Genomic DNA, 25,159 nt, shown 5'->3' with positions numbered 1-25,159 from the left:
GTTCTTAAATAAACACTTCTATTGAGTCTTCTAACACAGACTTATTTTAAATCCTACAAATAGCGTGTAAAAATAAACCTTTGTATTGATATGTATTTTGATTTGAAACATTTGTCCTTGGTCAACTTTTGTTGTGCGATTTTCGAGACTGATGTAGAACGAAACCAATAAAATTGCAGATACGGTTTGTAAGACCCGCCTCCACGTAGAGATGACCAATAGAAGCTCTTGGAAGGAGGAGCCAAACAGCTCTGTCATGCACACATCGGAGGGTAAACAGCTCGTCAACTCATGGACGCAGTTCCACCATATACAGTGAGCTGGACAGTGAAGGCAACAGCCACACATTTGCCAATTCTGGAGGTATGTACTTAAACTTAAAGCAAATACAACCCGTATCCGACACTTTATGCCTTATATTAATGCATGTAACAATAATGTGGTTAGCAAAAGGGACATATTGTTGTTTATACTACTGTGTCCTTCAGCTTGCTGGCTAACAGACATGCGTCGCTCACGTGTTGTTGTGTGTTGCATTGTACTATGCTTTAATCTGGATTGGAGTTGCATTTAGTTTATCATGATCGTTTCAAATTATTACACATATTTTTGTGTGGATTTTAGATTGATGACGTGTTACACGCCAATTGTGCATGATTTGATTTTGTTGATTTGTGTCATTTTAATTATCTTATAACGAATCTCTGTAATCTCCATTCTAATCTGCTGTGTTCTTTAGGATCCAATGCAAATTTTCTTGAATTAAGCAAAAGGCCCGTTTACACTTCACATTATCTCCATTATTTTTTAAAGAGACAAGACTTCCTCTTTAAATGCACTAGGATTGCATGTGCTATTTTGTGCCAGAAGTCTTGCAAAATGATAAGGGTTGGTAGACTCAAGTAGAGATATGGCATGTATGACTTTTTGTTTGGAACACACAGTGTGCTGGCAACAAGTCCTACAGAGCAAGCTCAGAGATATATACCATAAAGTGTGTGAAAAAAACACAGCTGTTGTGAAGATCGCCTCTTTGCAAAACCCATAAGCCTTAAGACAAATCTTTGTTTATAATCTTTCTTTGCAGAACAGCTTGAATGCTGTATGTCAGCCTCAACCTAGACTTCCACCTAAATGACCTGAAGGAAACTTTATTTTAATTTGGCTTATTTTGATTTTATTGACATTAAATTATTAATGTTATTTTGACATTATTGCAGAATGCTAGTCCAGTTAATTTATTCAAATACATCAACAAATTTACACCACTTCCTGCAAAATCATCATGAAATTTACTATGGATTATTCTAACCCATTATTAATATTTACTGCATTGTATAATTAGCAACTGTGTTTGCGTTAACAATCCTATTGGCATATTATTAACTAGGAACCATGTGCCCATGTTATTGAGCAGTAAATCACAACCTGCCCTAAATACAAACAGAAAGAATAGGGGTGTTTCCCTTAACTAACTCTCTGATTGGCTGTAAATATTATATGTTCCTTGGGTTCACTTGGTTATTTCCTGCCATTAGGCCTGGGTCTCGAAGCATATTTCACAGCTTGTCATCACTCTTGTGAGTGTGTGTGTGTGTGTGTGTGTGTATATATATATTATATATACACTGCTGGTCAAAAGTTTTGAAACAATTGACTGACATTTTTCTCATGATCTTAAATTTTTTTGATCTGGAGACGTATGCTTAAATGTTTGAAATGTGTTTTGTTGACAAGAAATGTATTGTGCCAACATATTAATTTATTTAATTTATAAAATTAAAATTGAATAATACTTTTTTTAATTGATGACTTGGACCAAATAATAAAGAAAAGCAGCCAATAAGTGCCCAACATAGATGGGAACACCTTCATTACTGTTTAAAAACCATCCCAGGGTGATATCTCAAGAAGTTGGTTGAGAAAATGTCAAGAGTACATGTCTAGGCAAAGGGTGAATACTTTAAACAAAATCCAAAATAAATAAAAATTGTGTTGTATTTCTTCAGTCACAACATAATTCCCATAGTTCCATTTATGTTATTACATAGTTTTGATGACTTTACTATTATTCTAAAATGTGAAAAAAAATTATAATAAAGTATGATTAAGTGTTTCAAAACTTTTGACCGGTAGTGTTTATGGCTTTATCTTATGCTTGTTTCATGTTATCTGTGTTGCACCACAGTATCTAATATATTAAGAAGCCTGTCCTGTTTTAAGGAGGAGTAACCCATTGTTTTGCCTGCAAAGGAAAGAATTGCTGTTGACAGTTGAAAGCTATAAAATGGATTGCGATTTTCCAGCACTTTCTAAACTATTCGCATAGTTGACCGTAACATGCACAGGCCTTTTCAATGCAAAAATATTGTTCTTTTGCAAACAATATATAGCTAATTTATAAATGTGCTTCCCCATTTTGACCTGCTTGTGGAAGCCCAGTTTTCACTCTCCAATATTGCTTAAGCATCATGTTCCTCTATTAACCAACAGAGTGTTTATTGTTTGCAAAAAGCATTGGCAGCTTGAAATAATGAATTGCTTAGTTGCAAATATGCAGGTATGTGCCAGCATGTGCCCCCTCTATCAGGTGAAACGGTACCTACTTCAGTTATAATGCTGGCATATTTCCAGGCCACACCCATTTCACTAGATTAGGTAATGAAAAGTGGGTTAACATATTTGTTTACACCATGGCCAATATCAGTTACCAGGATTCTTATTAAATGGAAGAAGTCCATATTTTCTAACTTTCACTCTGAACTTTGTAATCATTGTTTAATGCCATTGATAGACATTTGACAGGTGCTTTTATACAAAATGGTTTAAAGTACATTTAAAGTATACATTTTATCAGTCCATGCATTCCCTGGGAATCATACCCACAAACTAGTGCCATGCTCTACCAGTTGGGATACAGCAACTCTAAAGTAGACGAAATCAGACAGTAGGGTTCGGCATCAGGATCAAGCTATTATTGAGTAATCCACATGTTGGTAAATAGCACGAATCTGAAACCATATGCATTAGGCAAATGTCTTTGAAATAAAAACGGGATATATCCTTGTTTTCCACTGTCACAGCATTCCAGTTTGGTATTAAGGGATGGTCAGTATTGTTACAGAACATTGAATTTTGACCTATTTTAACAGATAGGGTGTGTTTGTATCCCAATGAATATCTCAAGGTCTTTTTAGAGCTCCCTCTAAGGCAAATTTCTCTTACCTCAGGAAAGAGGCCAAGTTTAAAACCCTTTTATTTACAGAACAGGCAAGATCTTATCCACTCCCTCCCCTCAGTTAAGCTTATTTTGGTTTAGTTTTTTTCTTTGGCTTTAACACTAGTGCTTCATAGCCTAAAATTTACTGGTCCAAATTTGTATTTTCATCTTGCTGAATAAGGAAATAACTTTTTGTAGTGGCGAGTTGGCAGAATGTAAAAAAAAGCCATTCATCATGAAATTTAGGGTTTTACAATGAAGCTCAGACTGAAGAACACAGCTCCTCGTATGCTTCTTTTTATTGGCTATGTTTACATGCACCCTTATAATGCGATAATACTGCGATTAAACTGTAGCTCATGTAAACGGAATATTACGATTATGATATTGCGTTTATAATATATGCTTATAATAAGAGTAATGATAATCGCAGTTAGATATGTGGAGTACTCCTATTTTAATCGCTTTGTACTGTCATGTAAATGCTTTAATAGTATTTCTTCCACTCTGACCAAAGTACGCCTGCACAAGTGCTGCAGTTGGATCATGTTCCACTCAAGTACAGGTTTGAAAACATTGTGAAAAAGAAAAAGCTGCACTTAATTTTCAATTTTATGTAAAATGGCAGTTCCATTCACAGTCTTCCAACAGTTGTGCTCCCCATCTACAGCCCCACAGTCCAATTGCTGTCTGAATTGAATGTTTGGGGGAGATAAAAAAGACTGTATGACGTGAAATAATGGGAAGGAAACATGTTTTAGTATTAGTTTGTGCTCGCAGGAGAAACGCAACAACATCCATCGTGCGTATTCCAATTCACACTCTAATGACTGAACTGATTCTTTTTAGTGAATCAAAACAGACAGCACATCCAGTGTAGATGGAAATTACTCTTATGAAGTGGTTCTTTTAATAAGTCATTCAAAAAGACTCACAAACTGACTAAAAAACTCATTTTCCTTATGCCAAGCTGTATTTAAAGAGACATATATTAAGTTGTTATTTGTAATAAATATTATCTTATAAAAAAAGCATTAATACGTCACATTTCTGAGCAAATAATTAGTTATGGCAAGTAGCATGTAAATGGAATTGAAGTGGTTGACCCAAATCACGTAAACATCTTAATCTAATTATTCCTTATACACTTATTGCAGTAATCGGTGTATTGGTGTACACGTAAATGTAGCCATTGACACTTAGTAAGATGGTTAGTCATTGGCTAAATGTTTTGACACTTGTCTCAGTGTGAAAACGTTTAACCTTTGATAGGGTTGCCAACAGATAACAGCTGTGTTTTGTTGATGGCCCAGGCGCTCCCGCTGTTGATTTACAGATCTGACTCAGTTGCTTGCTGAGTCATTATTGATTAACATTATGAACATTTAACAATTTTTTGTTTACATTTTACACCTCAGTTACGAAACGAATGTCTTCTCAACCACCTACGGTGATTCTCACAAAAATGTTCTAGTCATATTCATACATTTTTTTTGGTTGCATTGTGACATTATTTTTAGGATACTTCAGCACATTTTTCCACCCAATTCTCATTACGTTTATGTGTCTGGACCTTTTTCCTTTACTCTTCCCATTCTTTTCAATGATGATTCTCATTACTGCAACAAAGTAATTTTTTACTGTATTACATGGATGAGAGAAAATGAAAAGAAAAACAAAGGGAAAACTAATATCATGTGAACACTTTACAATTTAAATTCTATATTTAGACAATTTAGAGTCTCCAATAAACTTATCCTGCATGTCTTTTTGGACTGTGGGGGAAACCGGAGCACCCAGAGGAAACCCACACAAACATGGGGAGAACATGTAAACTCCACACAGAAAGGCCCGGTTGAGCCATGTTGTCTTAAAACTTTTGAGGTAGAAAAAGTATTGTATTACTCATCTCTTCCTTCCTTCTGGTAGGTGTGAAGAGGAACCATTATGGCAGGCGACATGTTGTTGCTGATAAGGGGTCTAGCCAAGCTGAGCCAGGCCGTGGTCGAGACCCAGGCCAGCTCTCTGCGTGTCAGTGGAGGGGTGGCCTACAACATGCAAATGACGGCTGAACAGGGCATGAGCATAGCCACGCAGAAGATCCAGGTGGGTCCAGCTCGACTGTACATGCCATTATTAGTTTTGAAGCCTTCTAAATTGCTAGTGTACTCCTAAAAGTTCAGAAGAATTTACAGAATTTGTATTTAAAATGTACAGTCTTTCTTTTCCAGGATATCTGACCAAAATATTTGAAATATTGAATCTTGCACTTACACATTTTTGTTTAACAACCCTCTACGATCGTGTTGGAGAAAGAATTATCATTGGCTAGTAACTTTTATTTTACTCGCCAGACTTTTGACGACATGTAAGCATAATGTAACTAAAAATATATTAAGCAAAACTGAGAGAGGGGGCCTCTTCATATATATTCATGCAATACAGTATATTGTAATTTTTTTTAAAATATTTTTCTTTATGATTTTATTCACATTTTAACTTTTAAAAAATGTACAAATTTCACATTCTATCAATTTATATGAGATTGTGAAATCGCATTTTTAATAATGATACAAGCTGTTGTCAGTGTTTGAAATTTCGTACATATTTTTAACAAAACAATTTACATAATAATGAAAATTAGGGGTCAAACAAATAATTGCGACTATGACGATTAATTGCCTGTTTTAGGACTATGATGATTAATTGTCTGTTTTAGGTGTTTCACGAATATGACAATTAATTACAATACAAGCTCACTATGTGTGCTTCATGCACACAGCAAAGTCATTTATTCAAATTTAACTTAACATATAATAAAATTAGGGTAAATTATTTCTTTTTCACTCTTCAGAAACATGAATGACAGTCAAAGATAAAAGTATAAAATGTAAACTAATTTAAATAATATTTTAATTATCAAAATATGTCTAAATAACTAAAATATATCTCTTATTTTTCCGATTTACTTTTGATCCATTGGACTTTTTCAATGTTTGGTTCTTTTGTAACCCAGCCAACCATAGCTATTATATTATATTATATTATGCTATAGTAAAATATTTCTGCCTTAAATTCTTCACTTTTACACATTATTTGAAGGCTTTCTGATTAACTCAAAAGCCCTTATTTCTTGTGAAGGAAGACTTTGAGATTCTGTTTCTTGCATTTTATCATCTCCACAGAAATAGAGCATCTCCTCTGTCTCACTGCCTGTTATTAACACTGTGTGAATAAACCCACAATGACCACAGATATTTGCCATTACATGGCCGTTAAGTGAAACTGGAGCGCTTTGTGTTTGCAAAATTAATACATTTATACCTTGTTTATATTTTCGTGGGAATTTGTTCCAAGCCTCAGAGCACTTGAGAAGTGGTTCATCTTCACACGCTCTCAAAAGAGCTGCTCTTGTGACGTCTGTGGTGCAGTTCCCTGAAATGTTCGGAGTTCAACTGAATGAGACACAAGTGCTTTTTCCTGCACGCTCATGAGACAGCATGTAGGAAAAAGATGAGGCTGAATCCAGCTTCTTAATCAACTGCTTTTTATTCAGTAAAAGGGCCTCGGTGCTTCGACACTACACAACTCTAGTTGCCAGTGTCTTTTTGGTCGCATAGTGCAAAATTGGCTTGCATATGCGAGTAATGCTAATCAAATGGGGGATGTCTAATCAAATGCTCTCCTCTAAAACCACCTGCTCCTGACTAGCAAATGTATGTCCAAAATCATGATTCATGCCTATTTCTTAAAAAAGGGACAAGCACTGTAATATGTCCCACCCAAACTTCCCGTTTCAAAAGGAAATGATTCACCACAGTAAAGAAAACAGCGTCCTTCAAGCCATTTAAGGGGGTCTGCTTCATGTTGTTCCTAACAACACTCCTTAAAGAAATTGATCACCCAAAAATTCAAATGTGCATAATTTACTCACCGTCATGTCATCCCATATGTGTATGACTTCATTTTTTCTGCACAAATTAAACGAAGATTTTCAGAAGAATATCTCTGCTCTGTAGGTCCATACAATGCAAGTGAATGGGATCCAACTCTTTCAAGCTCCAAAAAGCACATAAAGGCAGCATAAACGTAATCCATAAAACTCCAGTGGTTTAATCCATGTCTTCTGAAGCAATTCAATCAGTTTTGACTGAGAACAGACCAAAATGTAATGCAATTTTCACTATAATCTTGACATCTCTAGTCTCCAGGCACGATCATGATTTCGAACTCGATTACACTTCCTAGCGCCAGGTCGTCACCAATCTAGTGCTTTGGAAGTGCAGTCGAGCTTGAAGTTATGATCGTGCCTAGAGACTGCAATGGCAAGATGTATAGTAAAAAATTAATTACATTTCTATCTGTCCTCTCCCAAAGCTGATTGGATCGCTTCAGAAGACATGGGTTAAACCACTGGAGTCTTTCAAGTTTAATACTTACGATTAGTGATGCTTCTCTGACTAAATGATGTTCATATACTACTTTTTATTTTTTAGGAGTTCACAGGTGGCCAGCAGAGCATCTCTGATTTCAGCACAGACATGGATTCCAAGTATGACTTCACTACTTCAGAGGAGAACTTTGAAGGTGCAGAACATGGAGGTTTGGACAGTGATTCAGTTTTCAGGGACTCTAGCACAGGTGCTGCAAAGAGATACAGCCAGGCTCCAGGAAAGTCCCAGCTGTTTGAAGGGTACAAGGACCCTACCAGCCAGTTCACTGGACAAACACGCTCGTATCACCAGGATCACTCTTCTGTAGGAGGCATCACAGCTGAGGACATTGAAAAGGCCAGGGAGGCAAAGCGAAACAGCTCCAAACCACATAAACAAATGGTACAAGAAACCGCTTTTCAAATCTCTTGTCACCAATGAGTAACTGACTATTTGTACTGCCTATATATATATATATATATATATATATATATATATATATATATATATATTAGTGCATTACATAGGATATTAATAGTTGGTGTGAACTTGTTTGTTCACCTAAAGTTAGCAAGCACAATCTTATAATGGATATAGACATTAAAGGCAAATAATAAGTTTATCATGGATATTTGTTAAACGGTCAAATAAATATTCTAATATTTTCCATGTCTTTTTTGTCTTTCTGCTGTAGCTTAGTGAAAGCGCAAGAGAGCGGAAGGTACCGGTTACGCGATTGGGGAGACTAGCAAATTTTGGAGGTAAGGTTCTTGACACATATCAAAAGTACCAGTCCAAAGTTTGGATTAACTTTTTTTTTTCCTGTGTTATGATCTAATACTTTGTCATGAGACCTGTGTTTTTCTCCTCATACAACATGACAGAGCCAGATGGAAGGCTCAGTGTTAATCTGCTCTTTAAATAATCTGCACCAGTAATAATGTAGACTGCGGCAGCTGCTGGTTTGGATTATGGGAGAGAGCTGAACCGGTCTAGTAGTGTGCATCACCTGTTTCCAATACAGGGTTTCCTATTCAGGGGCTATCTGTTCAGTTATTTCTCAAAGGGCTATTCTGCCAGGCAAAGGCAAAATGCTGCAACAACCCTTATGCCAACACTGAAACTGAGAAAAATGGCTTATAATTTTGCAAAGTCAGTTGCATTTTCTTTTCTTTTCATAAACATAGTTATAGGGATTGTTCACCCCAAATAACAATTCTTTCATCATTTACTCACCCTTATGTTGTTCCTAATGCGTATGGCTCATTCCATATAAACTCCAGAGGTCCCTGGCTCAAATTTTTGTTTTTGATCAGTTTTTTTTACTGCTTAAAGAAATACATAAATGATGATGAAAGCCCAAATATTAGATTCCATGGATCAATATTTACTGAATAATCCATTATTATGTAGAGGGAGGTTTCAAGTGACAGTTCTTGCATATGATTTGGAGCCAAACTACAGGTCAAAAAAATAATAATTATATTTTTTACACAGAGATATGTAGGTATATTTCAAAAATCAGTTATCTTTAGCAACCCTTGTTTTATTATATGCCAATGGCAAATTTTCCCCCAAAATTGGCATGCCTATGACTCCAGAAGTATTAAAGATGTCTTTAAAATGTCATTTTTAGATTATTGTTCCTTTTGGTATCTTCAAATTTAAAGCCCTACAGTATATAGATAATTCCCAGAGATATGGGGTTCTCCATGTTTTATTTACTTAAAAATAATGATGTCAAGACAAGAGGGTGACGAAATTATGATGATAATAAAGGAATAGTTCACCCAAAAAGGAAAATTCAGTCATTGTTTGTTCCCCCTGTGTTTTTTATAAACCTAATATGACTTTCTTTCTTTTTCTTAACACAAAGGGAGAAATCGGGAAAAAATGTGTTCAATGAGGTCATACAATGGCAGTTTACTGTGACTACATCTTCAAGCTTCAGAAGTCTAATAAATTGTTCCATGAGACTCATGATTGTTCTGAAAGCAAATGATAAGGTTTGGTGAGAAACAAACTGAAATCTAATGTATTATTTAGTGAAACTGTTGACCAACCATTGATCTCCTGTCCGCGTTCATAATAGGGCAGGAGGACAATAGTTCACGCAGACCCCTCACAGCATGAAGCAAAAACTTGTTTTGAACCACTGAGTATATGTGACTGACCTGTAAAGATTTAGTTTTTGGACAGGTGCCAGTTCACAGTGGACTGAGTGCCCATGTGATGCCGAAAATAGAAAACAAGTGATCAGTAGAATGTACCAGCGCTCGTCACAGCTGGGTAGGATAAAAACTCGGAAAGATACCTTATATCGCGTGTCATTTGCTGTCAGGTTAAGACATGGTGTGACTGTTCTGCCTGTAGCCACCTCTAAGTTTCTTTTTGATTTCAGAGTACTAATAAGGCTGGGCATAGAAATGTATAAATTCTTCAACTATAAACTCTTCAGACAAGTTTACTAAGTTCGATTCTCTGGTTTTTGTGCGACTATGTTGTCTTCTTTTGCCGCTATCGCTGTGGCGGACCTGTTTTTAGATAAACAAAATTAGTTTTTGCTTGAAAGCGCCATGCCGGGAGGGGGCTGCATGAAATGTTGCTCTCATGCCCTGTCATGAGTGCACAGGAGATCAACAGTTGATCAACCGTTTCACTACATTACATTTCAGTTTGTTTCCTCACCAAACCTTATCGATTGCTTAAAGAACAATCATGAGTCTCATGGAACAATTTATTAGACTTCTGAATTATATTTTTGCATTCTTTTGAAGCTTCAAGTGGTAGTCACCATAAACTTGCATTGTATGACATCATTGAGCACAAAATCTTATGTAAAGTTTTGGTTATATAATAATAAAACAGATCATAGTCTTAGAGACTTCTGTCATAACCCACTTTTGAAAAACAAACAAAAAAAAAGTTAGTTACTGCATTTAGCCTTTGCACGAGGAATTGCTTATTACAGATAAGAGTGTGTTAATGGCTGGATACACATCCAAGGTTTTGGAGAGAAAACTGCTGTCACATGGGAAAATCACACTCTTAACGGTTGTAGTAGTTGCAACTGCAGTATGCACAGGATCTCTGCATGCTGTTTTTCCACTGACGCACACTGATGGACATGTTAGAAAATATATCTCAGCTGTCGGTGTGTGTGTAAACAGCCTGCTGGTCGATTTGTTGCCATGTTGGAGTTATCAGATTGAACACTTATCCATCACAGTTACGAGAAAACATCTGTGGACACCTGTTTACTGCAAGACCGTATATATATATATAATATATAAATATATAGCGGTGTCCTGTACAACTGACAGGATACTCTGGTTTGGCTTACTCTGTGCCACTAAAGCATTGTGGGATTGTGTGAATTTATGTGAGGGATTTTTTTTACAGCTTTTTTGTCCTTTATGGAAGCTCAATGCTACCAAGTCTGTTCGGTCTGACTTGAGCTCTATTGGGGCTATTTGTAGGAGTATTTGGAATAGTTAGCTTTTTTTTGGAAAAGTGTGTAATTTTTTCAAGGTTTAAATACTTTTTTCTATCTCCACTTAAGTTAATTTAAGAGTCAACCTGTTAAATTAGTAAACCATTTGTAGGTTGATTTTCCCTGGAAAGTGTAAATATTGTGGTCTGTTCTGCTATGAGAACAATCCTCTGTTTGTTTGAATGTCCCGACTAGCCAGACACTGCCACATGGGCTCAACCAATGGTGTGAGTTTGGGGCAGGACAATCTGTGTGGTTGTTTGTTTGCCTGACCAATGGCATAGGGGTGAGTGTTCAGAAAACCTGTTTGAAAATTATTCATATTTTTCAAACTCTGTCTGGAGATGCTAGTGGCATAGAGGACTCAACTGGCCTTAAAATGAAACCAGAGCACGACCGGTACCAGAGACCATCAGATTTTAAGCCCAAACCTGAAATCACTGTCTTTATCATTTCTTTTCCTAGCAAGTACTGTTGCAATAGGCTTTATTTTATGCAAGCCTATAGGCAAAATTTGTAACAGTTTTGTATTATTAAACACACACCGTTTTAACAAGGCACAGTAGCCCCTCAGTACACTAGAGTAATACCGTTTATCAGCGCTGAAACTTTGCTTGGATCAGAACAATCTGGAATAATGTTAAACAATGTAACAGTCATCTCTTTGCAGCCTGAACTTGTTCAGAATGTTGAAACATTGTGACACCTGTGCTAAAAACATCTAGAGGTAGCGCAACGAATTCAACAATGCAGGTGTATCGACGTGAGTTTTTGAACAACTTTGTTCTTTTTAACTCTTTGTTTAAAAATGTGCTGGTCCTGTGCAAGATGCTGAAGAAAAAGCGAGACGCGATGCAACAGTGAAAGACATTCATCTGGCATGTGTTTACATAGGAAAACAATGGTAAAACAGAGCAGACAAAAATGCGTTCAGTGTGAACTACCCCTAATAAATATATTTATTTTTTCATTGAATATTGATGGAGCAACAAACTACTGTGTAAGTGTGTGTTCACAAAACAAGTTCAGTGGGTCTGTTTAATTTTTCATTCATTGCAAACGCAACCTGAACCCAAAGTCTTAATTGAAAAACAGACCCAAACCCAACCCGAGTTCAGGGTGTCAAACCTCTATAGTGGCATAGAAATTGCACACTTCAACTTTTAAGATTACATGGTGTCTAGAAAATTCACCAGACATAAACATTATTATTATTATTATTGAATTTTAATTATTTAATATGGTAGATACATTATTATTATTATTTAAATTATTATTAATATTATTTTGACTAAATGAATTATTTCATATTGTTCATTTATTATTCATCAAATATTCAACTAGATGTAAATCTTTAATTTTAAAATGCATTTTACATTGTTACTCTTAACAAGATCAAAACACTGAAGAAGCATAAGGATTTGTTTCTGAATTATTTGATATTATAAATGTTTTATTTATTTAAACGTTTTGGGTTCCTTGCAACAGTTGCCTTTGACTTGCTCTGTGGGGGCATAAAGACAAATAAGTTTTAAAGTATGATTTTCTGTTACAACATAATTTTCTGTAAAGCTGCTTTTAAACAATGTGTGGTGTGCAAATTTAAACAAATACAAATTTGACTTCACTATTAAATATTCAATTAAATGCAAATATGATCAAATTGAAATGACATTTCATGTATTTAATATTACATTTTACATTGTTACTCTTACCAAGATCAAAACACGATGAGGAAGCAAACTAATTTGTGTTTGAATATATTAACATGCATTTAATGTAATATTTAATACATTTATAAAATTAAATCATTCCAGTATTATTGAATTAACATTGAATATTTCATATTATATGTAACATTTTAGCTAATAACATTTGGAAAAAAATGTCTTCCAAAATGTAAGATCAAAACATTATGGGAGAGCACAAAGATTTGTGTCTGAGTAGTGTTGCAGTTCTTAGTGGTTTTAATTGATATGTGGGTGTGTAACCTTTGCCCTCACCTTGACCTTACTCCTGGACATAGTGCTATCTAGGTCAAGTTCTCTGGCTCTCTGTCCCTTGCTGGATAGCTGCAGATTATGATTAATTGCCTCTGAGAATAGTAGCCGTCACTTTGGCAGGCTTTCATGTTGTTGCGTTCTTCAATCTCAATTTTGGGGGCCGTAGATCGCCCCTAAATCAGTGCCTTAACAGTTTTGAAATGTCCTGTCATTTTGTTTGCCTTAAATTCTTTTTGCTTATATTCAGAAGCATACCTCTGTGTTTTTGTACATGATGGCTCTGTGCCAATGTCCTTGGTCACGCACTCAGTAATCTGAGAATGATCTAAAATACAGTGTGCTGCCCAGCAAAGAAACGGCCCTTGGCTAGATGTCATTTTTGACAAGATGTGAGAATATTTCTCTCTAATGTTTATAAATTTGAAATAAGCAGCAATGAAAATGGCTAAGGCAAGCATCACTATTACTATTGCTTATACATTTGGTTAGGTATTTAAACAAACCCCTAACCCTAAGTAGTACATTTTGTCCAATAACTTATAATGTGTGTTTGTGCCAAGGACATGAATGATACCTCAAATCTTGTGGCTTGTTTAGGAGAGATGTGTTATTAGGCTACCATTCTAAGTAGAGGCCGACCAATATGGGATTTTTGAGACCGATACCGATTTTAGAGGGAGAAAATTTACCGATTACCGATAAGGTGGCCGATATAGCAAATTTTTGTGCTAGAATGGAAACTGACCTTTTCTATGTGGATTGTGTACTGATTTTACACCGATATGACTATGCAAAAGTACTCAGAAGGCTGCTTTTTTTAAACAAATATTTTTATCAAAGAATATTTGACATTATTATTACTATTATTATTATTATTATTATACATCATCAACAAATTCTAGAAATGAACACTAAGAAAATAAAGAATAAATAAAAATACTATAAATAGCTTAATAAACATCAGTACTGTATGTTTAGTATAAGTCAATTGCTGACCATTAAAATAAAGAATACAGTCTGTTCTACATATATGATGGTGTTGGCATTTACAAGAGAGAGAGAGAGAGAGAAAAAAAAAAACCTTTCTTTTAAGCAGCTCTTCAGTATGAAACCGATCTAATGGTGCAGTTTTTAGGGTGCGTCGCCGGTGTCAAGTTTCAACACATTCAAAATTATATATATATATATATATTAGGATATTAAAATCTATAAATGTCTATTTTTCCAGCCTGTTGTATTCATATTTAATTATCACCCCTTAATTATTTTAGATATAGTTCCTATATATTATTATTTACACAGGGCAAATATATTATTTATTAAATCTACTTTTATTACGTATCCTATTTTAATGTCTGGAAAACCAGACTTTTAAATATTACACTTTATAAATCCAACGACTGGAATTGTTCAGTTGAAGGGGGTACCAAACTGTGAATCATGACCAAAACAGTTTGGTGAATACATGTTTACACGCTGACAAGCTATGAAAATAGCTACGTGATTAGCTAGTTAGCTATAAGCTTATTGCCACGTAGAGTAAAAGATGGACTTTATTTACTTTCCAGCACTGTGTCTCAACATCTAGGTAACAACGTAGTGTGAAATCAACACTCAACAGACAATCCACAACCGCACCATTGTCTGCTGAGCTGCAAAAAGATGCTCTGATGTTTACCTTTCAATCTGCTATATGACAGACTGCACTGACAAACTGTAGCTGGCTAACATTACAAATAGATGTGATCAACATGAGTGACATGGTTGTCAGGGACAGGGATAATGTTATATTAGTTATATTAAATGATGGGGTCATTGTTTATTAACTTTCCAGTATGTATTTCACAAACTAGTTAGCAATTTACCGAGAAGACACCGCTGAACTCCGCACTGTCTGCAGAGCCTCCGTTAGTTCAGCTCTGTAAACAACAGAGTCTGATTGCTGGACGCTGGACGAACTGCGTTATGACACCAATTCTTAAACGTTGTTTTCTGCATTATATGTTCTGAAAAAAACGTTTTAATATCTGCACATATCAGTAAACATATACGCCAATACCAATATATCGGCGAAAGGCTAACATCTGTTTATACATCAACCACAACTAAACTAAAGTCAATGGTGACTGAGGCTGTCCGTCCTTAACATTTTTCTAAACATATTCATATTCAGAGTCATATGAGGGTGAGTAAATTATGACAGAATTGTAATTTTGGGGGTGAACTATTCCAATAAGGAATGCTAATACTTCTAGAAACAAAGACAGCCAAGCATAAACATGCCTGTTTCATTTCTTGCCTCTAGCAACAATTTACACTCAGGATTACTCTCACTACATGATTTAAAACTGGCTTGAAACCCCTCCTAAATTTCTCAAAGCGGGAGTGTTACATAATCGCAAAATTACAAAACTATTGATCATTGTTATAGCTTCTTAGCTATACCACAGCAAATGTGCTGACCACAGTGTTTTGGAAATGCTATTTTTAGTGTTTCCTTTTGTCAAGCTCATAATATACTATAGTTCATGTAGTTGTGGGTATTGTTAAAAAAATGGAAATGCAGCTCTCTTCTGGGTGGAAGTGCTGTGTTGATATGTGAGATAATGACAGTGTAAAAAATGTTCAATGTATATACCTTCTATTCTTCAAGTACCATTTCAGTTCATATTTTATCATGAATGTAAACCGTGAATTTTTAATTTGCCGAGTAATCTCCTGTCTCTTGCAGGGCTTGCTGTGGGTTTGGGTATTGGAGCTTTGGCAGAGGTGGCAAAGAAAAGCCTCAGATCAGAGGACAAAAATGGTACGAGAATATTTTTTTTAGTTAACATTTCATGCTCTAAAATGAGTTGCTTAGGCTATACTTATACAATATGTGGCCCAGTGTGTTTTCCATGTGTTTGGCTAAAAATAACTACAATGCTGTTGTTTGTGCATTTATGAACATTTCAGTTCATAGTAGTATTAATGCATTTAATTGTTTGATTTTGAACAAAAATGTTATGTTTGTATGATGAACACAGTGTTGGGGGAAGCTACATTGAAACCATAGCTTTACAAGGTACAAGCTGATCATAAAGAAGTTACATTGCTATCAAGTTGCTCTTTTAAAAAAAGTAGTTAGCTTCATTACAAGTTGCAAGCAATTGCAGTAAATCAGATGATGGTTTAGGCAGTGCATGGGCTCAATTGAATAAGTATATAAGTATATTGAATAAGAATAAGTGAATAATTTATATGAACTAGTTCATTTACATGAACTGACATGCTAAAATTAATTGAATACCCCAATGCTAAATATAAGTAAATTGTTTATTGCAACCGGTTAAAGGAATAGTGCACCCAAAAATGAAAATTCTCTCATCATTTACTCACCCTTATGCCATCCCGGATGTGTATAACTTTCTTTCTTCAGCAGAACACAAACAAAGATTTTTAAAAGAATATCTCAGCTCTTTTGATCCATACAATGTAAGTGAATGGGTGCCAAAATCACATAGGTCTGCATAAAAGTAATCCAAATGACTCCACTGGTTAAATCAATTTCTTCAGAAGTGATATGATAGGTGTGGGCGAGAAACAGATCAATGTTGAAGTCCATTTTTACTATATATTCTCCTCCCTGCCTAGTTAATCTCCAATTTCACTTCCACATTCTTCAAGCATATGCCTACTACTGGGCAGGGTGAAGAATAAAATCTTAATTTGTGTTCTGCAGAAGAAAGAATGTCATACACATCTGGGATGGCATGAGGGTGAGTAAATGATTAGAGAATTCTTGGGTGAACTATTCCTTTAATTTACATGAAATGTCCAAAAGAACTGAAAAAGGGTATACCCATAGGGTATGACGGGGCTAAAGGAAAATTTCCCTTTTTTCTGGTCAAAAAGTGTATCAAGATTAAAATAATATATTTCTTTTTTTCATTGAATATTGATGGAGCAACAAACTACTGTGTAAAAATTAATATTAAAGGGGTCATGACATGGGTTTTTTTATTGTATTATTATGTTCCCTTAGGTGCAATTATAGTATTAATATATATTTTTTTAAGAAAAACTTTTAAAATCTAGTGATTTATGACCTTTTCCCACCCTGTTTCTCATCCTCTGATTCAAACAGTCTGTTTTGGGGGCGTTTTCCATTTAAGACTTCAGTGTTAACGCCCACTGTTATGATTGGCTAACGTCAGTGCCTATGTATCAATTATTGACGCTCCCAGCCAGAACAATATGCAAGTAAACTAAGTAAAAACACTGTGATTATTCATAATGAATGAAATTGCGCTTTAAAAAGTAGTTTAAAGTTTAAAATAGATTACTTACAGTTTGCGTCGTCGTTGTTCCCAGAATAGTCGGCACGGACTTATCTTTGAGCAACAGTTTTCTGGCAAAGCCAGCATCATATTGAGATTTGTTCTCAAAACAGTCATCCTTAAAATGTACAGAACAAACGCTTAAGTTAACACTGCCGTGACTGGGACGTCCGCAAAAAATAAACTGCATCCGCTTTTCCCTGACGTCTGGATCTTTCGGCAGCTTATTCAGAGGTTTTGTTTGACCACAGCCAGGAACAGCACATCTGTGTGGCATCGTAATTTTCCTGTGCACAAGTAGTCTCTGTCAGAGCTCGCTGTCCATCGACTGAACACTTGTGAGGCGCACGGCGATACTGAAATGAGCGTAGTTGTCTTGCGCTTAAAGCGTAGTTATCTTGTGCTGGAGGCGGTCATATGCAAACGCTGGTACGTCACTTCTAACCGTCACGTCACTTCTAACCATGAATCCAGAACGAGCTGTATTTTGAGCTTGATTAAATAAATGATTCGTTTAGAATGGGGAGGACGTCTTAAAATATTAAACTTGCAGGACGTTTTAATGATACAAAAGACCTCTTATATACCAAAAGATCAAGGCAAATTTGGTTTCTCATGTCATGACCCCTTTAACTGATTTTTTATTTTTTTTTATTATTAAAATTGAAATTTATTTATTTTTTAAAAGGTGGCGAGGGAGCCTTTCGACCCACACTTAGGGTAAAAGCCCCACACATTTAGAATAAAATGCCTCCACATGGGTTATAGTATATTGTGTAAATATAAGGACAATAGTTTGTCTACTTAGGCAAATACTTTTGAGATAGCAAGATGCTTTTTTGAGTAAAAAATGAAGCATGCTTATTTAATATAACCACTTCAGAAAAGGGTTAACTATTTTCTGTTAGTTCAATCACATTTGACATTTCATAACATCTCAAGTATTCTAAAAACAAATGAATCTCCATTTTGATTAGATCTGTCAATGTGAGCCCACATTGAACACACTTGATAACAAATACAATTTGGATCAGTACCATGTATTGTTAATTATTTGTAATTTAGCTGTTGTTCTTACACCAAAAAATGTAGACTGGAAGTATTTGGATCAACCTACTGGAATCAGTACTGGAAAATGTAGTTCTGTTCGGTGACATGAGAGGTGCAGAAATGACTCTTCACCTTTTAACTACTTGGCTAAACCAACTGTTTTTACCATTATTGCACAGTGTCCACCAATTGAAGCTATGGTTAGACGTAATGACTAAGTTGTATTTAAATGTCTCAGTAAATCCAGCATAGCTGGTGATATTCACTCAGAGGCAGGTGAGCACCATTGCTTTCAGGAGTGTTTGTGTTTGGCTTGAAGCTGTTGGAAAATAATTGGAAGAAAACCTTTATAGAGTTGACCATTCCAAACTGCTGCTAAATTAGGCTGCTGTCAAGTCTGAAAGGGAGTTTTAATGCAAAGAGAAGGCATTTTTGCAGAATAGACCAGAAATATTTATATGTATCTGTGTAATTTGAATGAAATGTGAAATGTGTATTCCTGAATGTTTGTGTCTCATTCTTGAAATGTTTAGGCTCACTACTTCTGCATGTATATATGTGCATGCCTTCCATCATCTGGGGATCTGTTAGCGCAACTTTAAATCTTCTTATACCGCTGAGGGAGCTTTAGTCTGACCTGGCATATTTAAAGACTACTCTGTGCATACACGGTGCATTTAACAGTCAGCAGAAAATTATGTAGGACAGGACATTCTTTTTAATATAAGATAATGTAAACCGTTTTTCTTTAGAATAATGTGCATTATTGAATTGTGCACAATAAGACCAGGTACATTTATTGACTAAATAAATTAATTTTGATTTCACGTTTTCTTTAAATGCAGTACATTTCTTACACCGCATGCTCCCTACTGAACCACCTTTCTTTTATGGCTTTGTGGTTATGATGATGCAGAGTTGTTGTTGTTATTAACAATTTTACAAGGCAAGGGTTTTGACTATTATCATCTTTATTTGTTTATGTAATCTACACCGTCCTCTTTTGACCACATAGGTAATAACATTGCACTACAAAAGCAAAATGCGGTAACTACAGCATTACTGATACAAACAACTGATTGGTAACAGCGTAGTGGGCTAAAGCATAGAAATGGTAAGCAGAAGGTTGATGGTTCAATTCCCACAGCCACCACCATTGTGTCCTTGAGCAAGGCTCTTAACTCCAGGTTGCTCCAGGGGGATTGTCCCTGTAATGAGTGGATTTTCTAGTTCAGGATTTCGGTGGTTTGTGGACCCCTCTCCAGAGGGTTCGTGAGAGAGTAGAGATTGCGTTCAAAAATATGTCTGTCATTTACTGATTTTTAAAAACGGATGATTCCAAATGCTGTCCGCCATTTAACAAAATAAAAAATACAAAAACAAGAACACATCTTAAACCAAGTGCGTCAATTTTCCTTTAAACCAAACTTGTGTATAAGGCTTCAGTGCAATTGTCTTACCTCAATTAGATGAGAGCGCACACTGACTCTCTCTCTCTCTCTCCCTCTCCCTGTTCATGCTGCGTGAGAGAGAGAGAGAGAGTGAGAGTGAGAGAGAGAGTGAGAGGAGAGAGAGAGAGAGAGAGAGAGAGAGAGAGAGAGAGAGAGAGAGAGAGAGAGAGAGAACTCTCATGCAATGGACTGATGGTGAGAAATTGACATTTTTAATACAGAAGTAAATTACGCACTACTCTCCATACACAGCATAATTACTTTCATTATCAGCAAAGCAATCATGTTTTAAAAGTGAAAAAACCTTCATTAACCTGACATTGTTTGCTCTGTAGTCCTAAATAGCTATAAGCGATTTTTAAGTATTGGACATGTAAAAATTGGCTATATCATATCAAGATATAAAATGTAGGCTACATACACAAATGGAATGGCATAAATGGATAATTTTTTACAAATAAAAATAAAACCGACCAGTAGACAAAGACAGATAAAAACAGACCATTTAATGTGTTTGTGTGTAAATGATGTGAAATATACAAATATTATAAGAAAAAAACAATGGATGCAATAAAGGTTCATTAAAATAGAACAATAATACAAAAAATAACATGCAAAGATGTAACATTATATTTTGAAAGGTTAAAAATTCATAAATATCAGGGGTTACTTCAAATAAATCATTTAGGTCAAAGGGGTTCGGCTGACGAAGAAGTATCGGAGCTACTGTTCTAGTTTATAGGATCTTTTTGACATGAGGTGTCATTTTTAATTTTCCTTGTTAATCAATGTGCCGAATATTTCACGCCGAATGGTGCTTGAAATTGGTGGTTTATACCAATTTTTAATAATGGCCAAAACATTGGTTCATCCCTACAGATAATATTATAATAATTTATCTTGGATTTAGTACAATAATAATATAAAAGCTAATTATTTCAATGGTCTTTATAATCTCACACTCTTTATTTCCTTTCTGGTTTTATACACAAATATAAATAGCGACCTTTAGCTATTTTAGGAGGGGTTACCTTGCAAAGCGGTTGTCGTATTTGCCGGTCTAAGAAACACTATTTGGGTCATATAAATGTTAACAAAATGCATAGTTGCTGTGTTTCGCATATTGAAGGGCAGAACAGTGTCATTGAAAGTGCTACACAGTCTTTACTTGCAACTGTTTTGAGACTTTGTTAGGGCAGTAAATAGTACATTCTTGCTACACCGGTTAGTCGCAGAGGTTTCTTTGTTTGGCTTATGAGGCTAACACAATAGTGAGTTACAATGTTGAGTAATATCAACCGGGCTGGATATAGGAACTGACTGTGCTAACGATGTTCTAAGGACAGCAGTCTGAAACGAGAGCAAATTTATTTAGAAACCAGACGTGCTGGATAATTATCACCTTTGACCTCATCGACATATCCAAGAATAGCGCAAATGCTCTCATGCAGTTAAAACCGATCTGTCGATCCTGATCCAACAGTTTTTAAGGGTTTCATTTACGTGGAAGCAATTTAGCACAACTGACCTTTTTGTTGTAAGTGCTGCTGTATGCAGAACAGTGAAGTCCAAAAGTCTGAGTCCACCAGAGAAAATGCTTCTATAGTGCATTTTTGTAATTCAATACAAATTTTCTCATTAAACGTTATCTTATCAGTGGCAATTTGAGTGAAAAGCTTAATTTAAAAATGTTAATGCATTTCAGACTTTCTTGGTATTTGGTATGTCCTGCTTTTGTTTTAATATTAGCATGCTCTCAAGCTGGTATGAACTCAAGTTTGTGGATGATCCATGTTATCCAGCATGATTTAAGAATGTTCTAAAGAGCATCTTGTGTGCTTCAATGGAAGCAAGGAAATCTGTCCTTTTGTACAAAGTAGTTAACGTGATCAATGCCACAAATTTGCTTGTTTGATTAGTGACCAACCTATTCTAAACATTCTTGTTTTTAATTGTTATTTTCAGACCACAAATGTTGACAGACTTGTAATTTGTTATAGGTGATAAGAAGGCTGTTCTTGACAATAGCCCCTTTCTGTCAGAGGCCAACGCAGAGCGTATCGTCAGGACGCTGTGTAAAGTGCGCGGGGCAGCACTCAAACTCGGCCAGATGCTCAGTATCCAGGGTAAGAGAATGCAATCTTCAACTATGTGCCTTCTGTTTGTGTATAACAGTTCAGTAGGTCACACCTCAAACGTCTGTCATGGCCACTCTGACATCCTCCGCGACTGATGGGGTTCATTACCCAAGGGTGCTTGCCATATCAAGGTGTAAGTCATGGTCAAGCTCAAGTTAGACTGTTACAGAGAAGAGGCCTGTTTCAGTGTTCCAAGCTAACAATATGAGTGACACTTATATAGCTTGCAGAAAGTTGCAGTGTAACTGGAGATGTGAGATATGCAAACTTCTAAAGATAAAATAACCTCTTGTGTCCTTACTGTGTTATTTTCCACACATTGGTGCACTCCATTGTATATGGATAAGAACTTTTAATCTGTTCTGACAGTTTGAACAGACCTGACAGAAACCTTTTGATCGAAAGGCTTATGCTTAAATTTGTGTAATTAATTTAATTTAATAAATAGTTTAACATTTTATAGTGCCTATGTATTAGGGTTTCCAAAGTCATGAAAAACTTCTGAAATATCAGTTTAAAACTCTCAGTACGTTTACATGCTCTCTGAAAGTTTGGTTTTAGTCTGACTAATATGATAATCTAAATGTCATGTTTAATGATTTAGTCCGGCTGAAAGCGCACCAGTCCAATTATTGCGAAGTCAGACTAACAGACCTAGATAATGCGATTTGTAGCTTTTCTTTGTCCAGCATGAAATGAATACACATTAAAGGAATATTCTGGGTTCAGTACAAGCTAAACTCAATTGACAGCTTTCGTAGCATAATGTGGATTACCACCAAAAAAAAACCTGTTTTGTTTTAAGGCAAAAACCCAAGTTACAGTGAGGCACTTACAATGGAATTGAAGGGGGACAATATTTGGAGGGTCAAAGGCAGAAATGTGAAGCTTGTAATTTTATAAAAGCACTTACACTTTATTCTTCTGTTAAAATGAATGTATTATTTGTAAAGTTGTTAACATTGTAATTTTTACAGTCGTTTTAGGGGTTGTTGACATCATCGCAACAAAGTTGTACAATTTTAAATATAACTTGACACAGAAAAGATTCTCAAGTGATTTTATCACACTAAAATCATGTTAACATGCATATTGTTTATGTCTTGTAGTTAGCTTTTTGAAATAGTGAGTATTTTAACATTTACAGATTGGCCCCATTCACTTCCATTGTTAGTGCCTCACTCGAACCCAGACGTTTTTCTTTTTCTTTTTTTTCCTTTTTTTTAAAGGAGGGGCAAGTTAAAATAATTTTTATTGGTAATCAGTATTATGAAAAAAATACTGATGATTGAGCTAAATTTATATTGAACCTGGAATATTCCTTTATTTGGATCACAATAGGCCACAATTGGAAAGGGGTGATTTGTATTATCGACACTTCCAACGCTGACCTCCTTCCTTCAAATATTCAATCGTGCATTGTGTATACTTTTACAGACAGATGAAGACTGTAGCTCGACTATGCGAACATCCACTGTAGTTCGATTATAACTGTACATGTAAACATACTGTGTGATTTCCAGACATGTCCAAGTCATGGAAATCAATTAAAATCCTATGACTAAAAGTCATGAAAAAGCCTATATATATATATAATATAATATAATATAATATAATATAATATATATTATTTATTTGTTTACTTTTCATTTCTGCCTTATTTAACGGTGTATATCTGGCAAACTTACTTTTACATTTGTATTTTTTTTTTCTGTAAATTCATAACAGCATTCTTTGTATTATATTACCCTGGAATAAGTTGTGCAAAATTTGGCCACTTTCTTCTGACTGCTGTAATTTCTTTTTCTTCTTCTTCTACTTTTGGAAAGCTGTGAAAGAGTAATAGTGGGGTTTTTTTCTTTTGCTGTTGGACCAATCGGACAAACAAAATTATATTTGCTGTGGTCTCCCATTCACCGCTATACAAGTTTACCTCGCTTTCGGAGATCTAAATGTAGATTGCAGCATTATATCTCTGCATAATATTTTCAAACCGCTGCTCATGCTCTGGACACATGCACTGAGTCTTTCTAATTGAGGCTGGCAGTATTATGTAAGCTGCAGATTGTACGATAGGCCGTCAATGTGAAGGACGGCGACAGTGCTGGCAACGGCAAAGCTCAAAATAAGCCTGTAGCTATGCCAGAAGCGTGACCTTTACGCTATGCTTTAGGAAGGTCTGAAATGACTGCCTTGCTCACACAATCAGTTGTCATTGTACAAAAATATGTTAGTGTGCATCTGTCACTCTGTTCCTTGCAGTGAAACCCTGTTTACATGCACAGATTGAATGTAAAATGCAACTGTGGAAACCTGTAGCATGAAAAAGATTACACATACACTGGAGACCAAAAGTTTGGAATAATTTACAGATTTTGCTGTTTTGGAAGGAAATTGTTACTTTAATTCACCAAAGTGGCATTCATCTGATCACATAGTATAGTCAGGACATTACTGATGTAAAATAACTGCACCATCACTATTTGAAAAAAGTAACTTTTGATCAAATCTAGACAGGTCCCATTTCCAGCAGCCATCACTCCAACACCTTATCCTTGAGGAATCATGCTAAATTGCTAATTTGGTTCTAGAAAATCACTTACCATTATATCAAACACAGTGGAAAGCTAGTTGCCACAGTTTACAATAGACTGGCATGTCTTAAGGTTAATATGAGACCAAAAAAAAATAAAAAATGGCTTTCTCTAGAAACTTGTCAGTTAATCATTGTTTTGAGGAATGAAAGCTATACAATGCTTGAAATTGCCAAAAAAAAACCTGAAGATTTCATACAAGGGCTGTACACTACAGTCTTCAATGACAAAGGACAACTGGCTCTAACAAGGACAGAAAGAGATATGGAAGGTCAAATGTACAACAAAACAAGAGGATAAGTACATCAGAGACTCTAGTTTGAGAAATAGATGCCTCGCATGTCCTCAACTGACAGCTTCACTGAATTCTACCCGCTCAACACTCATTACAACAGTAAAGAGTAGACTCAGGGATGCAGGCCTTATGAGAAGAATTGCAAAGAAAGTCACTTTTGAAA

At 35.5% G+C, this 25,159-nt stretch overlaps 1 protein-coding gene across 1 annotated transcript in view; it reads left to right on the top strand.

Moving 5' to 3' along the window:
• Positions 1 to 257: 257 nt before the first annotated feature.
• Positions 258 to 25,159, top strand: part of coq8aa (coenzyme Q8A, genome duplicate a) — a 37,941-nt gene continuing 13,039 nt past the window's right edge. Inside the window, exons 1-6 of the mRNA XM_052096384.1 lie at positions 258 to 363; positions 5,150 to 5,326; positions 7,717 to 8,055; positions 8,348 to 8,414; positions 15,881 to 15,955; positions 21,970 to 22,095. Coding sequence (XP_051952344.1) covers positions 5,168 to 5,326; positions 7,717 to 8,055; positions 8,348 to 8,414; positions 15,881 to 15,955; positions 21,970 to 22,095 — 766 coding nt within the window. The 5' untranslated portion in view covers positions 258 to 363; positions 5,150 to 5,167. The remainder of the gene's footprint in view (positions 364 to 5,149; positions 5,327 to 7,716; positions 8,056 to 8,347; positions 8,415 to 15,880; positions 15,956 to 21,969; positions 22,096 to 25,159) is intronic.

The sequence above is a fragment of the Xyrauchen texanus genome, chromosome 28 (genome assembly GCF_025860055.1).
Source record: "Xyrauchen texanus isolate HMW12.3.18 chromosome 28, RBS_HiC_50CHRs, whole genome shotgun sequence".
NCBI lineage: Eukaryota > Metazoa > Chordata > Actinopteri > Cypriniformes > Catostomidae > Xyrauchen > Xyrauchen texanus.
The sequence above is the reverse complement of the archived record's forward strand: the minus strand, read 5'-3'. Positions and strand labels throughout refer to the sequence as shown.